The 17341-nt window shown below is 43.9% G+C and overlaps 1 protein-coding gene across 6 annotated transcripts in view; it reads left to right on the forward strand.

The window, feature by feature from the left end:
• HDAC4 (histone deacetylase 4) overlaps nt 1-17341 on the forward strand; it is a 256523-nt gene that overhangs the window by 217126 nt on the left and 22056 nt on the right. For 4 of the 6 annotated variants that reach the window (XM_077659443.1, XM_077659445.1, XM_077659442.1 and 1 more), the window contains 7 exons: nt 1328-1450; nt 3555-3664; nt 9343-9465; nt 12657-12780; nt 13371-13539; nt 15427-15565; nt 15882-16155. In XM_077659443.1, coding sequence (XP_077515569.1) covers nt 1328-1450; nt 3555-3664; nt 9343-9465; nt 12657-12780; nt 13371-13539; nt 15427-15565; nt 15882-16155 — 1062 coding nt within the window. The remainder of the gene's footprint in view (nt 1-1327; nt 1451-3554; nt 3665-9342; nt 9466-12656; nt 12781-13370; nt 13540-15426; nt 15566-15881; nt 16156-17341) is intronic. The other 2 variants (XM_077659446.1, XM_077659447.1) reach the window with 1 other exon arrangement.

The following is a 17341-nucleotide window of genomic DNA, read 5'->3' on the forward strand; positions in this document are numbered from 1 at the left end:
TTTTTCTGCTGGCGCAACAGTATGCCTCGCCTGTAGGAACCTTCAGCAACGTCTTCTCAGGAATAGATCTGGGAGTTGCCCTGTCATAATGGAAGAGGCATGATTTCTTTGCTCGGAACAAACCTAACCTGCCCCTTGTGGATGATTGTACCTTTTATAGTACTAACAATATGAGTGAATCTACTACCAATAGTAATTGCACTTGTTTGGCTTGTACTGTGCACTGCCTGGATATCTGCAGCCACACAATGACGGCATTAGAGTGAACCCTGCATTCTTTTTTTTCTTGTAGAAAGGGGCGGGGCTTATTTCACCAGCTTGGTAACGTATCTTCCTCTGATACGGAGGAGGCAGTAGTGTAACCATCTTCACCTAGGGGTACTTGTTGGAGGAAGAGCAGTGTATACAGTGTATAAAGACATGCTGCTGTTTTCATGTGATTGCTATTTTTATTTAGTGTTTTTGTCCAGGCAATTTCTTATTTGTTTCCTAGAAAGGTGGTAACTGTCATCTTTATCAAGGCAGCAGCTGCTTTGTATGCTAGCTTGCTTAGTATATGCACAGTCTACCTTTTAGGTAAGAAGGCTGCAGTGCCTGCTCTTTTTAAATGTTCGAACATGTTGCTTTCTTATTTTGGTGTTGGTGCCAGTAAAGAGTGCCATTATATGTATAGATTAAAATTTTACATGCTGTTGGTGCTCTAGCTGAGAGGTGCCCATTTTTGGATTGTACTTATGGGCCATATTGGAGGCACTTTCACTGGCTCGTTGATTCAAATGCTCTCTTTGATATCTCTACTACACTTTAATAAATTAGGATTTGTCTCAAGAGTCTGAATGTTTGATTAATTTGTTGATTTTGAATTCTCTGCTTTAGAAGTTGCACTGTGGCCTGCGCCAAAAAGATTCAGTTAAATATTAAGTTAATGTGCATTCAACCATGATCTTGCTTAACACGGAATAGTGTAGTTGTAGTGTAGCAATAATATTGCAATCAGTGTCAGTATTGCACAGTCACACTGGTATGTTTAGTCTGCATTGGTTACAGCTTGAGAAGTTTACTACATGAAGACAGTTAAACCGTTGTTTAAATGCTGCGTGTGAGCAGCAACATGCAACTTGGCCGAGTTGTTTCTTCATGCAAGCTCTGATCTGGCACACTAAATGGCACCTACGACAGGTGCTTGCAGCCTTGCCTCTGCTGTTAGGTGTGCAGGGTTGCCCCGGTACATGAGTCGAGGCACCAATAGCTGCAGGCCTAGCTTGCTTGACCCCTGTGCGCATGTTTTCCAAGAGAGCATGTGTGTGCCTTCTCTGTCACCTTCCAGCGTCGGAACCAAACCTTAAAGTGCGCTCTGCGCTGAAGCAAAAAGTAATTGAGAGGCGCAGCAGCCCGCTTCTGAGGCGCAAGGACAAAGGGCCCATCCCTTTGAAGCGGCGGCCGCTTACAAGTACGCAAACACCGGGCGCTGACCTCGCTGCCCGTTTCCTCATTCTCTCTTCCTTCGCTGACCCATTTTTTTTTTCTCTTCTGTACACTCTACCTCCCTCCGATCTCCAAATCATTCAGGTCTTGATGCTCGCACTTTCATGTTTGCAACATATATATGCTTGTCAACACAAGTTTGGGATCTCAGATGAGTCCCACTCTGGGTCCTTAGCTAGAGCTGCACTGTTCGATTAGTCAGGAAGAAAGCGTGTTGCAAATGCTGAAGGCCCCTTTTTATCTCGCTGTCCAGAGACACTTGCAGGCACATGAGCGCCTAGATACACTTGTGCACATAATAATGTACGCACACACACACTCAAGTGTACAACCAGTCAAATTTTATAATAAAAACATGCATATGATTTTCATGGCAATAGTATTTCTCCTTTGCACGTGGCAAACTACTTGCAGAATTAAGGTATTTGTACACTAGGCTACCACAGATTATGAGCCGTCCAACTTTGAACTTAAGTTTGTGTTGAAGAAAACTGTCCGGTACAGGAAAGCTTTTTGTTAGCTAATGGAATTCTGAAGTGCAGCTGAACATTATCTTTAAAATAATTTTCTCACTGGAGTGGGCGCTTCTTCCTTCTATCCTCCATTTTCTGTATTCACATCTCCCATTTACTGTGCTAATTTCCAGCCACCCATGCCTCAGTAGTGCTGGGTATCAGCTAGACATAATGTCTGTGAGCCCCGTATATAGTAGTGTTTTACAAAATTACTGCACAAGGTAATTGTGAGAGCAGACTATATATATGAAAACTGCCACACAGTGTGCTGTACTGGTGTGAGTATATCACTGCTGCTGGAAGCTGTCACAGGTGTATATTTGACCATGGATTATGCTGCACAGACTACATGATAGCTTTTGGCTGTTTTGTAGTCATTTCTTCAAGCTGCCATTAAACTTGGCATCAAAACGTATGCTGCTGGCATGTGTTTGCTGGAGATAGCACATCGCAGTGTTTTTTAATGCATGCATGGTCTTTTTGTCTTTTACATATAGTAACCTTTGATCCTGAAGTGTGATAATTAGGCATGGCATGGTGAATGAGACTTACAGTGCATGTTTCTTGCTCACTGAAGTGACTAATACTTGCATTTTGAATACATGTGCTTTCCTGAGTGACATCAGTGAAGCCAGAATGAAATCTGTTGCATTAAGCAAATATACAGCTCCAGGCCTCACTGTAGACCATATTGTCTGGCTTCACTTCACACACCTTGTGCAATTTCCAAATTTGTTCAAAAAAAGCACAGCGGACTTGTTACAGACTAAGACAAAATACGTTTACTTTTCTTGACTTCTGATAATAGATGGACTCGAGCACATAGATATAGCTGCTGTGTATTGGATCAGGCTTTGGTATTTCAACAGCAGACCACTAGATGTTGGTTCCATAGGTGTGGATGCCGATGTCGATTCTGAACAGATATTTTTCTTCAGAAAATTTGTCTCGTGCTGGTGTTGAAGAAGGTGCCGTAAGAGCACCTAATGACCTTATAATGTCATCCTGAACCCATTTTGCAGTGTCCTGCGTACTGCTAAAATTGGTAGCGCCATACTCACAAGAGTGTATCAAAATTTTTTAACAAAATTGATAACTGGGAAATTAATGTCGTAGCATCCTAGAAAAATAATGCTTTCTTTTGTTCTGCTTTCCTTACTTGATTAAAATTGCTTTCTTATCAAAGTCGTGAAAAGCAGTCTTATGCCATTAATTGGTACACAATTAGTCTTGAACTAGCCACTTGACATTTTTGTGAACTCAATTAAATTAGCATATTAATGCACATGCATCAGCAATGAGGCCTATGTGGCAATTTGAATTTTAAGTGAATTTATAATTTCTTCCTTTGGTTTCATAAGCAGTATCTGTATTGTTTTTTTCACTTTGCTCAACTTCCTTGCTTGCATGTAAATAAACAATGTGACATTTAGGAAGGTGCAGCATTCAGTTTAGAAGGCTATTGTAAAAGCAAGAAGGTAACCTAAATGTAGGAAGGGATATGGTGGTTAATGCTGGTCACGTTTTGTTGATTTCATTTGCAAAAAACAATAGTCGATGGCAGTGGAAGCAAACCGGACTCGTCGGAAGGATCCCCGCCCAATGGATCGCTGTCACTGCACTCTTCTCTGCATTCCAGTAACGGTAGCACACCCATACAGGAGGTGAGTGCTTGCTCCATGATGACCTCACTTGCGACACTGAACAAGAATGCGCTTACGAGAACAAAGCATGCTTCTTGCTTAAACTTGGCACATTTGGGCTTTCAAGTTATTGAAACGGGCAGCTCAAATACCGGTGCATGCGCACTGAAAGTCTGATCATTTTTCTTGGCGTAAAAATGTGCTGGCACTGAAAGTGCTCTTTGCGTGTAGTGTGAATGTTGACTAGTGTGGGGCACTGACCAGTGTCTAGTCTTAGCCTGGTGAGCTAGAAACTAAACATCCTACCCCTCTGCTACTTGTCACCAGCTCTGCTTTTAAGACATTGTTTGCAGTTTGTCTTCATAGGTGCCTGTTAATTGTGGCCATCTTTTATTCTGATTGCAGCTCCTTACATCTTTACTTCACATGTACCTGTTACTGTGCAATTTCCTAAAACAGGCCAATTTTTGGTCTAACCTGTCCAACTGCTATCTTCAGAAGTCTTTAATGTATGCATATCTTACTCTCCGCTCATGAAATGTGCACTGGTGCTGCTGTTTAATGGCACTGTTTCATCAGCAAGTACAGCTGCTTAAATCACAGGCTGTCGAGCTGACACACTGAAGATGTTTATGTGCCTCTTTTAAACAAGCAGTGAGGCTGCTCCTTTGTGGTGTTTAAGTCTTTCGATACTGTATACTGACTAGTACGTTCTCGGTGTATGTCCCTTGTTGTATTCGGAGTCAGTCACGAGAGAAGTGAAGTAGGCGAATCTGAAGAAAGAATGAAGCTGGGATGCGTAGTGGATGACAAAACAGAGCTGTTGGAGGTGCAGAAAAGGGAGCAGCAGAAGAAAGGAAAGGCACTCTGTTTATATTTGGCGAGTCCAAAGATATCCTGCCAGCCTGGAAGGGAGTGCATGCACCATGGGGGATGCTGCTAAATATAGGTGCTCCCTGCAGCATCCATTGCTGCTCGCACTCCGTGCTCACATATAGGCGGTATGGGGTAGAGAGGTAAAAAAAAGTAGGAAAACAAACGAGATAAAATGAGCCAAGAATAAAAAGCAAAGGGAAACTCTCGTGAGCGCATTCGACTTTAGCACTTTCCAAAACTGGAACCCATTGGATGCAATGAGAAATGTTGGGGTGCACAGCTGGTGAGAGGTGGAATGGGAAAGCAAGAAAGCACGGACATGAAAGCTCTTTGCCACTCTCCTTCTTCCCTGTCTTTGTTACCTTTGCGCATTCAAACAAACGTACATCTGGCTCCAGCAGACAGGGGCTCAGAGGTACATGAAAGAAAGGTCAGTTTATTGCACATAGAAGCTACTGGATCTTGGCATGTGTTAGTGATGGCACAAAAGTATGCAAGCTGCCTGGCCATCTTGCTCCACCTGTTGTGGTCACTCAGTTTTCTTCAGCAAGTATTTTGTGCTGTTGTTGTGAGGTGCCACTGGTTCTTCTTTCTTTTAGTACATTTCAGTAAGTCTTGTGGCATGTCTTCAAAGATAACCTTCACCCCAGGACAGCTTCAATAGGACTGTGTAGTAAAGGCATGTGAAGTTGCAGCAACATTTCACACCTGTGTACGCAGTATTTGGGTAGTTAAGAAAAATTTCTTCTCTGAGATACGTTCTATGTTACGTAATGAAGTGTTCACTGAATATGTTTGTGTAGCCAAAAGGAACTGAAAATCTGCAAGCTTTATGAGTCTTCTATTGCTACATGACGCAAATGTAGAGTAGCAGTCTGCAAGGGGCACCCTTTGAGTCCTAATTTTAGCCTGAATGTAACGAATAGCAGGATATTGAGCAGTGTTGCACACAAAGTTCATGATCCTTTTCTTTGTGTTTTTGTAGCAGTCGGCTGTCATTCAGTTCTCTCCTATCTCACTCAGAAACTTTGTTCATTGAGACTGGCAAAATTTATATTTTTTTTGCACTAACAGAGCTCCCTGAAAAATGCATCAGCTTTGTTCTTTATAAAGAATGGGCTAATGGAAGAAACAGAGAATTTACTTTTGTGTAGCTGACTGTCACCTCTGTTTGAAGAATGCAACTTCTCACAAATGTGTCCCATGAAAGAAAAAGTACCCAGGGTGTGCAGCACATCATATCATCACATTCCTGTTATCACACTGCATCAGGTGTAATTAGTCCTTTTATAAAGACACGAGGGGTGCACCATCATTGCGGTGAACTTGGCCTTCTTGCTCTCATCTAATCACCACAAACATACTGGCTGCTTCCGAGCAACTGGCCACAAAGTGTATAGCTCTTTACTGAAATGCTCACCACTTTTTTAATGCCCTTTGTCTATTCATCTGTTGTTATCTATCCTTCTTATTTCTTGTGACACTACTTGCTTGGGAGTCTGTTTGCTGTATGAGCACTTCTGGAGCCTAGAAGTCTGGTCAGGCAAGGGGCTGGTTTTAGAACCCAGCCAGCCTGTTTTTTTTTCTTTTCTGCTGAAACTAATGGCTGTATTTCGGGAGCACACGCATGTGTCAAGCGAGACGAGAAAGGCCAGTTTCATGCTTTTTTTTTTTCCTTCCCTCCTGCTGTTAACAACCGTTGTGGAGCATAGCGACGCCAAGACCTATTCTCGTTCAACGCGGGGGTTATTTTGTCCAACACCGCTTTATTTTTGCGCACCTTTCCCATGAAAACTTAGAATATTTGCGGAGCTTCCTGGCATGAAGCAATTGCTGCCAGACAACGCGTCTTTCAAATGTAGTTGTGCTGCCAAGACACTTTTCTTGTACTTAAAAGCTACAAGCCTACCTTTGGACAAGTCACTTTTTTTTGTTTTGGCTCGCACACTAGTCTCAACTTGTTGTCACAAATATAATGGTACTGTTATTTCACCTAGTCACTTGTCAGGTTAAGATTGTCAGCAGTTTCTGGTGTTCAATTGCATGAACTCAGTATGTGGTACTATATCATTATTCACGCCTTTATCTTTACTGAGGAATATGGTTTAACAAGAGCTGTTGTCGGGCTAGTTGGTGATCGTCTACAGAAGCCATGTTATATTGCGCTAAAACCACAACACAAAAGAGAAGAACACATAGCACAGGACGAGCGCAATATTTTGACTGAGGAATATTTTTCTTGAGTTATGTTTGTTGGGACATGGTGAGCACCTTAATATTATTATTATTTTTTACCAAGGAGGAATTCTGATGTACAGACTGATCGCATAACTTTTGTGATCTGCAACATTTAGTTTTGGCTGTATTCCTGATAGCTGGGTGCTTGGTTATTCCTTGAAGGTATTGGTGTGCGCTATCAAAATACGGAAAGGGACAAACACACAGGACAAAGCGCTTTCTAACAACTGTTTATTCTCTGAAGAAACATGACTATATACACATAATAACTTCATATCATACACAGAAGAGGGAAGAACGCACGGGACTGACAAGAGTGATGTGAAGGGGGAAAATTTAAAAATAGAAAAATAAAAAATATATAATAGTAATAAAAAAAACGATCAACACGTGCCCTTATGACAGCCGAAGATTACTATTCTTGAGGTAGTTTATTTCAGTTCTCCCTAACATCACCGAAGGCGAGCTGATGCATTGCTTATCTGGAGCAACATGCGTAGCGTAAGCCTCGATAATTTCGCGTTCCCGCCTGTTTCTGGCCCTACCTATTACCTTGGTGTTTTTTTATCATTGGGGTGCATTTGCAGTGTGCGCAGTGTGGTGCCAGATTCCCGGATTTTGCAACTTGTTCGCATAATCTTTCATGCTCTCTAAGCCTCTTGTTCAGGCACCTACCCGTTTGCCCTACGTAGATTCGTTGACAGCTAAGCGGAATGCTATAAAAGACGTTTTCGTCACACTCTGCATAGGTGATTTCGTATTTGACTTTGCGCCCAGGTTTCTTTTTGTGGTCCTCATTCTCGTTGACCTTTTTGCACACTCCAATGAGCTTATTGGGAGCTGAAGAAACCTCCTCAACTCCGTACTTGTTAGCTGTCTTCCTTATTCTGTGGGAGATGTTATGAGTGCACGGCATCACAACAGGGCGTCCCTCATAGCTCGGTTTCTTAGTCTTATGGGATCCAGTAACTTCCCTTAGTAAGCATTCAGCAATGCCGCCAAGTAACTGCTCTGGGTAGCCGCTAGCCCTCAATCGGGAAACCTGTTGATCAATGCTGTAAATAACCGATTGGGCGCATTATTTTTTTTATAGCTAGTTTCAGGCAAGAAGTTGCTACAGCTCGTTTTACAATTTTAGAATGACCGGAATCAAATCGCAACAGCGGTTTTTCTTCCCTGGGCTTGTAAGCCCAGCAAGTGTGTTTGTTGCTGCAAGTCACCAGCAGGTCTAGGAATCTAATCTGACAGCCCTTTGGGGTTTCAGATATGAACTGAAGGCCAGGAAGAGCTCTCTTCCATTCATTGAGAATACCTTCCACGTTTATGGTGTCATTTGGGCTGTTGGGAAGGCAAAGCAGGTAATCATCAACATACCTAAAGCAGGTTAAAATATTATGCGTATTTAGTATGCTCGATATCCTCCGATTACCCTGTGCCAAAAAAAATGTCGGGCAACACAGGCGCCAAACAAAATGCAATACTTATGCCTCCTTTTCGTAAACACAATTCACCTTCAAATTCCACGTACAAGGAGCACAGGTAGCATTCAATCAATTCGAGAAAGTGGTTAACATTTATTCCACATTGGTTTTGAAACTTGACAGTTCCGAAGTGTTCAATGCTTTCTTCCACAGCTTTCAAGGTGGCGCTCCGTGCAATGCTTTAATACATGTCCACCACATCAATTGAAAGGCACACTACTGGGGGGCTTGATCTCAAAAAATCTGATTTCCTCAAACCTTTTAACCATAAAAGGGTTCCGGATCGGAAGGATCGAAAGGTGGGCTCTTAGAAATTAAGACAAGCAGCGTTGCCAGGTCCCTCAAGAATGCATTTCCAACTAGCCCCAGTAGTAGCTCTTTTAGCTTTATTATTATTATTGCTGGCTGCTTTTGTAACAGAAACTCGTTGTCAGGTCATAGTTTTTGTCCTAGCCACTTCTAGGCCACATTTTACCTCTTAACATATATATTCTGTGCAAAACTTAATTCACATTTTTCTCTCAGAATTGTAGTTTAATGTCACTGGGTAATGTGTAGTGCGTGCTGTGTAGCATCAAACGTTGCATTTGTACAAGTCCACCAGAGTCGTGGCCCAGGAGTAAAGCATCTGCTTCATATGTGGGAGGTGATGTCTTCAATGGAGCGTGATGTTTGACCAGTTAACCATTAAGCAAAATATTGGTGTGAGTAAATGGAGTGCTCATGTGCTCCATCGTTCATGCATTTTGCTTACTTGTGCTGATATTCAATACAATGCTGTTCTCAGATGCAACGCCATTGGGCACACATGCATTCGGGCATAGTGCTAGGATTTCTCAAGGTGCTACTCAGTCTGTTAGTCTGTATGTTGCTATCATGGCAAGCTCTCATACATGGGTGCTATCAGCTGAAAAGATACGCAAGGTGTAGTCTGCACTTGGGTGTAATAATTAAATTCTTTTTGTTACCTGTATTGTTAATATGCCTAAAATGAGCTCGTGGGCAGGTATATTTTGCCTGCTCACGCCATGGCGACCTTCAGGCATCCCACTCACTTGCTGTCTTCAGCACCTTATATCGTTGTGATGCAATGTCTTTCCCCAGGAGCCCAGCACCTCTCCCTACCACCCTCTGAGCCAGGGTGGCAGCAGTGATCTCACACTCTACTCATCACCCTCCATGCCCAACATCTCCCTGGGGCGACCCCCCGTCGCCACCAGCTCAGCTGTGAGTGCATCTGCTATCCTGCTTCGTGCCATGGTGCTTGGTTTATCCAACTTTCAGCAGTCTTTCTTAAGTGGACTTTGTGCTTGCAGAAATTTTTACCTGTTTCATTTGTAATACAATTGTATGCATGTGCAGAGCTGCCATGGTGGCTCAGCGGTTATGGTGCTCGGCTGCTGACCCGAAAGGCGTGCTCGATCCCGGCCACGGTGGTCGCATTTCAATGGAGGCAAAATGCTATAGGCCCGTGTTCTGTGTAAAGTCAGTGCACGTTAAAGAACCCCAGGTGGTTCAAAATTATCCAGAGCCCTCTACTACAGCGTCCCTCATAGCCTGTTTCACTTTGGAATGTTAAACCTCATAAAAGCATAAAAGTGTACGCATGCGCAGAGGGAATGATGGCTTTAAGGTTGCCAACCTGATCAAAAGAAGCTGCAAAAAGGCAGTAGTACCTGTTTGCATATGCTGGCTTGCACAGTTTTTCATTGTGAGAAGAGCGCATCAAATGAAACTAAAAATAGTATAACTGCTTAATCAAATACTGGTTTGTTGGTAAGGAGCCAGCAATCCAAAAGTTGTTCGATTGGTAAAGAAAATCAATTATGTCTATATTTAAGTTTATTTCGGTGAACCACTCATTGTATTATTGGCGATTTTTCACGAAATCGACGCCATGCTGCGAACTAGTCTAAGAAGGATCAGCAGCACGCGGAAGCATTTGTTTCCTCTTTTGCGAATGCCTCGTCAGCGTATTCAGGCGTTGTTGTCATAGTTTCCCTATAAAAATATTGGCGATTTTCATGATGTGCAGAAATCACACACTGCAGCCGTGCTGCATCCCATCTATGAAGAACTCGCCCTGCAGATTCACGTTGCGTGCTGCTGTGCATAGCTAGCACTTTCGGATGTTGTCTCCGGAGTGTCGTATCAAAACGAAAGCTTGGCAGCACTGCTACATGCTTTGTTGTTTGTCTATGAGTTGAGAAAGCCGGGAGGTATCATTACATTTTTTTAACCACCGCTAGCAGCCCTAAGAGAAGGCAGCTTTGGGTGCAGAAATTGCGGATTGGCAAGCCAGTCATGGCGTCGATGGGTCATGTGTTTGCGGCATTTTTTCAGGAAGACGACTTTCGTCCAGGCAAGGGCTCAGAACCATTATAGCTTTCTTTGGTTTTAATTGAATGGCTAGGGCAATAATTGTGGCTGATCGTTGTAATCACTGCTGTGATGCAACCATAACGCTTGCAAAATTGTACCTTGTTGTAACGCAGGCTGCAATTAAAACGTTGGCTTTATATTTTTCCTCTCTGTGCTTTATATTTTTGTACTTCTGTCTGTTCATTCTAAACACTCGTGTTTCACGGTGTGCAAAATATAGCGTCAAAACAGAGAGACCAAAGCGGCGAGAGATGCGCACGTCTGGGAAAGTAATAGCCAGAGAGCAAGAAAGAAATCTAAATTGCTGGGGGTTTAGCATTACTAACTATAAAATATTGTGCAAAAGCAGGTTTCTGCAGGTGGGCACCAATGCCACGTACCTGAAAGCACAAATGAAAGCGCATTTCCTATTGTTTCATGACTTGCGCACAGATATGGAATGCACAGCGCAAGAGTGTGTTGCAGTTTAACACGAGGCGTGATTGGCTGTGGCGATAGCATAGTGCTCTCATGCAGTGGCCAGTGAAGCTGATCTGTTCGCGCCTGCACGGGTTCGAAACCCAGTTGCGACCAAAATCACCCTCATTGAAAGTCTCGTTTATTTCTCGGCATTTCCTGCATTACGTGATTTAACTTCAGAGGCTTCACCACACACCGGCATTTTTCAGGTTATGAGGCCAATAGTGCTTTTGCACTAAACGTACGAGGCAGGTCGAGTTAACTAGCTGGCAAGGGGTAGGTTTACACGCTAATAATAATAATAATTGGTTTTTAAGAAAAGGAAATGGCACAGTATCTGTCTCATAAGGGAAGAGATAAAGGAGGGAGTGAAAGAAGAAAGGAAGAAAGAGGTGCTGTAGTGGAGGGCTCCGGAATAATTTCAACCACTTGAGGATCTTTAACGTGCACTGACATCGCACAGCACATGGGCGACTTTTTGCCTCCATAAACACGCAGCCGCCATGGTCGGGTTCGAACCCGGGAACTCCGGATCAGTAGCTGAGCACCCTAACCACTGAGCCACCGCGGCGGGGACACGCTAGACCCGATTGGTAAATTGCACTTCATCCGTTTCACCTGTGGAAATTGGATACTGGCAAGTGAAAACAGAAACAGGGGCCTAAGTCTACTACCCGCACTGTCATGCCTCCAATGGTGCACTCTAACTCGATGATATTGTTACGTTGTCTGAAGGCTAGTCAGATGCAAGGACAACCAACCAGGACAGAGAGCACAAATCACGGGAAGCACCAGGCAAAGCGCGAGCACCACCCAGGCACTTCCTCTATGTTGTCTGCCCAAGGATTATCTGTTGCAACGTTAAGTTCACGCTGCAACCTACAGATGTGAGCAGGCTTGTATCTGAGCATTCAAGCGGTCTTCTGCAGAGCAAATTAAATAAAATTTTACAGCAGGTGCTGGTTCTCACGGTGCTTGTGGTGAAGCGAAGATGCTTAGAAATGAAAGCAAGGAACGAACATACTGCCTTTAACACAGCACTTTAATGCTATTGTTAGTTCCACAGTACACCACTCCGGTGCTCTAGACAAGTCTGCTCATGAATGTACGTACAAGAACGTTACTTGCTCTATTGAAGTGATGGCTCCATGTTAATGCTACCGGTATTCAGTTAGCCGATTTGAAATCCAAGCACACGACAATCGAAAGAGAAAGCATCACAGTGCTGGACAATAATTTCACAAAGCTTTGCTTACTTGTAGCAATGTAGCAGCAAAACCAAGACGTGCTTGCATTTTTATGACTTTCCCGCTGTATAGGAACTCAGTGCTGGTACACTGGGCATCACTATGAACGTCCTAGAGGTGGGCGATGATCATGTGCAGTTCCATTTGCACGGTTCTGATTGCCATCTTGGCTCAACTGCAGCACCGCCTATAGTTTGTGAAAATCTTCAATATTGTCAAGAGGTCATGCATGAGTAGTGCCACCTTGGCAAACTGTTAAGCTCTGTGTGCAAATGGGCTTATTTCTGTTTGCTGGGCACTAAACGTACTTGTCCCTTGCTAAACTTTCAGGATGGTAAAATTCTCAACTCAGTGTCTGAGGCCCAAGTGCGGGCCATGGCAGCTGCGCGTCTGGGAATGCCACTCACCTCACATGTGTTGCACTCATCACTGCCTTTCTGCTCACCTCTGCCAGGTAAGTCCAATTTTTTCACCTTTTTACTTGTTGTGTGATAGAAAAGAGTGGCTAGGCTGCATCATAAAAGAAGCCTCACAGGATTAAATATTAGCTTAATATTAGATGTCAGTTGCAGCTTGTCGTGTCTTTAGTTTTAAATACATGCACACACAACACACAAAAAGTGAAATCTCGTTAATTTCAACTCACTTAACTGGAATTTTCACTGTATTCAAACTGATGCTTTGGTCTCATAAGCATTGTCTATTAAATTTAAAGGCTCCGCTCAATTCATACCTTGCACAGTTTGAACAAATTTTTGGTCCCCTTCAATTTCGAATAATCAACCTTATATGTATATATACATGTGCATAGACTCTGATCAGTTCACATTGGGAAGCCTGTGCCTTCCAGCCCGTTTCTCAAGAACAGCTCATTGTAACATAGCTGCAGCTGCTGGCCTTCTTGCTTTGGTCGTATCATCTCAGTTCTAAGCACTACATAGGTCCGAGGTTGGTACATTGCCCTGCTACATTCACATTTCCTTCACTGCTCCTGACGCTTGTCTTAACCCAGCTGGTCTTGTTTTCCTGTTCCTTCACAACCAGTGATAGACGGGGAATTCACACCCCCTACTAGCCCTGGCTACATCCAGCAGCAGATGAAAGGCCTGGAACAGTCGCCCACAGCACCGGGACATGTGATGCAGGTCATGTACGCACCACCACCGGGCACAGTCATTACTGATGCCCAGGTGGCACAAGCACGCCTACACAGGTTAGTTCTCAAATGTCTGCATCAACTGCTCCTTCCATGCTCATTTTCCAAAGCACTTGTGATAATTTGAAGAAGAAAGCAATTGGATAAGCAGCGTCCCTGCATTCCACTGTAGTCCTGAAGCTAAATGGGATACGCCAGGTGTTTCAGGGAAGCCCGCCGCTAATTTTTATAAATAGGATTTTTTGTGGTAAAGAGACGCTTACATGTGCACTTCGTGACAGCACACAAGGCACCAAAGGCTACATGCTTCGTGTCATCGTCGCTGATGGATACGTGCGTGGGCGCATTAGCAGCTGGTGTTGCAGTATGCAGCTGCCCTCGATAACTTCACCGTAGTTTCTTCCACTTGTTTCTGTTGTACACACAGCTCACAACGAGACACAGATGCACAGAGCACCCGTCTTTAAGTGTGGGGTAAGGCATAATGGGGTAGTCTAGTTGGCCTGCACTTGCACCTTGACAACGTGACGGCCAACTGGACTGGTCATGGTACCATCGGGCTAGTTTCGGTTTCTGGCCGCGTTCTCACTTTTTGGAAGTGCACCTCTGATTGGTTGGAGAGCTTCATTGCAAAGACTTCGCAGAAATGACGTCACTGCATTTCATTTCTCGCAGGTGTTTTGAATGTAGAAGGGTTGCGGGACTTTCATTTGCAGTTTTCTCAGCAACACAGCCACCTTTCTACGCAGAAGAAATTTCGGTAGTGTTCCTGAGAATTAATCTATATGTCTTGCTCAGTTTGATATTTCCCTTTAATATCACTTTAAAGCTGTCGTGCCAAAGGCTCCCAATATATAATGTATTGCTAATGTATGTCAGCCTTTTTGATGTCATGACTGTAGTTTACTGACCATACATGTTGCCTTCTTTGTGCACAGTTTTTCACTCCTTGGCACTTTGCTTTGCCAAGGACCTGTGTTGCACTTTAGTTGAGACACACTAGCAGCAGTATTAAGTGTGAAGCTGCAAAAAAAGGGCCATGTCATGACATCGTAATAAATAGGCACAGTTACGTTGTGCAGATGAGCAGAAAAGTTTCCACTTACTTATTTATCTAATTTATTTTTTCCACTTCCAGTAGCATCAATGATATCATCAAAATCTGGCAGAGGTTTGTCTACTCTGAGTTCACGTTGCTACCAATTGGATGCAGGCATGGCTGCTTGCAAGATCAAAAATAAAACTGATATTTCAGAGACTTGCAAACTCTTCACTTTCCATGTATTGTTGGTCTCTTAGGTATGTAATGACCTGGGGCCAAAACTGTGAAGGTTAAAAGAAAAGCAAACAAGGTTTTTATGTTGTTATCTTAGACATATCTATCTTCCATACATTTTCTTCATCTTTGCTACTGCCGTGAATGAAGTAACGAAGGCGGAAAGCTGGGCTAGTTGGTGTTTCATCATGAATTAAAAGACTAGCGCATATAACAAAGACACAGACATAGAAGTAGACAGGACGAGCGCTAAACCAGTCCATTCTTCAGGGCGAAGGATAGCACTCTTGCACGATAGGTAGTGACTGCTATTAGGTTCACATAGGTAACTGAAGGATCACGACACATAAAAGAAGGAAGCACAGGGCCCGATGTACGAGAAATCAATGCAATCAAGGCGGAAAGCTGGGCTAGTTGGTGTTTCATCATGAATTAAAAGACTAACAGCCACACAAAGATTTACAATACAGTTTAGAATGAAATTTCCTCTTTTTGTTGTTTATAATAAAGCACACAGTTTGTCCGCAGGAACACGATCGCTGTTGTTCATGACTTATCTTTCATGGTATTCGTAATGAAAAAGGGCTCCAGAGATGTAGAAGCCAAAGTTGCTACCAAAGATGGTGTGCATGTTGAGCATTTTCCATGAGCATGTGTGCTTGGCCCAGGACCATCCACCGTCCTCTGGGCAGGACCCAGTCGGCGCCGCTGCCCCTTGGACATCCAATGCTGCAGCCACAGGGGGTGCTGCTCAACGCACAACTCTTCGAGCAACAGCAGCAGCAGCAGCACAACTTGCTTAAGCAGGTGAGAATGCGGCACAAGCACTCAGAGTCAGGTCAGAGTGCAGTGCAAGCCCTTTGAAGTAGTTGTAGCTGTGGTATGCAAGTGGGTTCTCAACAGATCAAGTCCATGTGTCAATGTCTCAAGCCCAGCAGTGGCTTAAAAACTGCGGCAGGTCAGGGCAAAGTGATTTTGTTGGAAAGAGCACTGCCATTTGGCTCTCTTTGCTGTCTTGACTTTACCTTGAACTAGTGCTGTGTTGTCGATGTGAAAGCTAGCCTTCTGAACTCTGACATCTGCCCTCCTGTGGAGCTACATCGCTGCCTTGTTTTTTTCTCAGCACATTCGGCAGACAGTACTGACTCGAGCGGGCAGCAAAAGCCAGGTTGTGGAGCACGTTGAAGAAGAGACTGAAGCAGCCGTAGCACAGGAGATGAAAGACCAGCCAGAGGTGATCGACCTCACTGACTCGCGCAAGGGGTCGTCAGCTTCGTCCTCAGCCGCAGCAGAAGGCACACCGCCCCCTCCCACCCCTGCCACCTTGATGCAGCTGCAGCAGCGACAACGGGACCTGATCAACCGACACTCGCTTCACCTTGGTGCTGGCATGGAAGGTGCGTGAAACTGTCTAGAATGCCACCATTTTTTGCTTCTGCACTCACTGCCTTTCCTTTGTTTTTTGGCTGCAGAGTCCCATCGACTTGCGCTAGCTGTGGTACAGAAACATTTGAAATACCCACTTCCAGCATATTCCACAATTTTACTCGCCCATTTTGGCATCTTAATGGTGTCAGTCTGCTTATAACACTTGGTTTAAGCCCCTCATGTTTGAGTTCTACATCATGAATACAACCTATTTGCTTCTCTGAATGTTGGAGGTAACTGTGCACTCTTAATTATTGAGATCAATTTGAAAAGGCTTCCAGCAATGTTTTTTTGAATTGTAAAAGCACTGCATGTCACCTCATAGAAGGTGCGATGTTTTCATTTTCCTTCCAACTCACACCTGTACTGGACAATGAATTAAATAATTGAGCAAATAAGAAAATAAGTGTACAGCTACATTTTTAGTGAGATGACTCTGATTTTTCATCATGCACTGTTGATCAAACTATCAAGCTGCGATTCTCGTACAGAGAGCAATAATAGAGAGTTTTAGTTTCACGTACGTAGAGCTCTTACGGGTGACCAGTGCGCATGCGCAGAACGCAAAGGGTATGCACGAGTCTCACGTACGTACGTGAGATTCGGATTTTTACGTTGCGGTCTTTGCGTTGCTTGCGTACGTAGCGTTGACAAACATGGCAGCGCCCTGTCCGCCGCTTCACAGCGATAACCGCTTCGTCGCTAATCCCTCGACGCGATATCGTGTTTTAAACTGTTGTATTCGCCTTCGATTTGCCCATTCTTACCCTAGCATAAGGTTTCAAGCGACAAATTGCTTTTGTTTTTCAGACAGAAGGGCGATTTTTCAGCTGTTAAGCCTGACGAAGTATCGTTGGTCGTCGTCATAGCAACGGTCTCGCGAGATCTCAATTTGAGAGTCCCAAACTAGCCAAACATAGCCAAACTACAGTGCTCTAGGCCAAACACGAGAACAGACCGAATGGCTTGGCTTAGACTTGTCTTGGATGATTTAGGCTACAACCAGTGTCTGTGTTTCTTAGTAGATGGCACTAGGAGTAACGCGCGGCGTGCGGCGTGTACGTGTAACTATAAGGGTTTCAAACGACCTGCGTGCAGGCTACGTAGACTTCTCTTGTATGCGTACGTGAACCCTCTACGTACGTGAAACTAAAA

This window comes from Amblyomma americanum, chromosome 3 (genome assembly GCF_052857255.1).
Source record: "Amblyomma americanum isolate KBUSLIRL-KWMA chromosome 3, ASM5285725v1, whole genome shotgun sequence".
Lineage (NCBI taxonomy): Eukaryota > Metazoa > Arthropoda > Arachnida > Ixodida > Ixodidae > Amblyomma > Amblyomma americanum.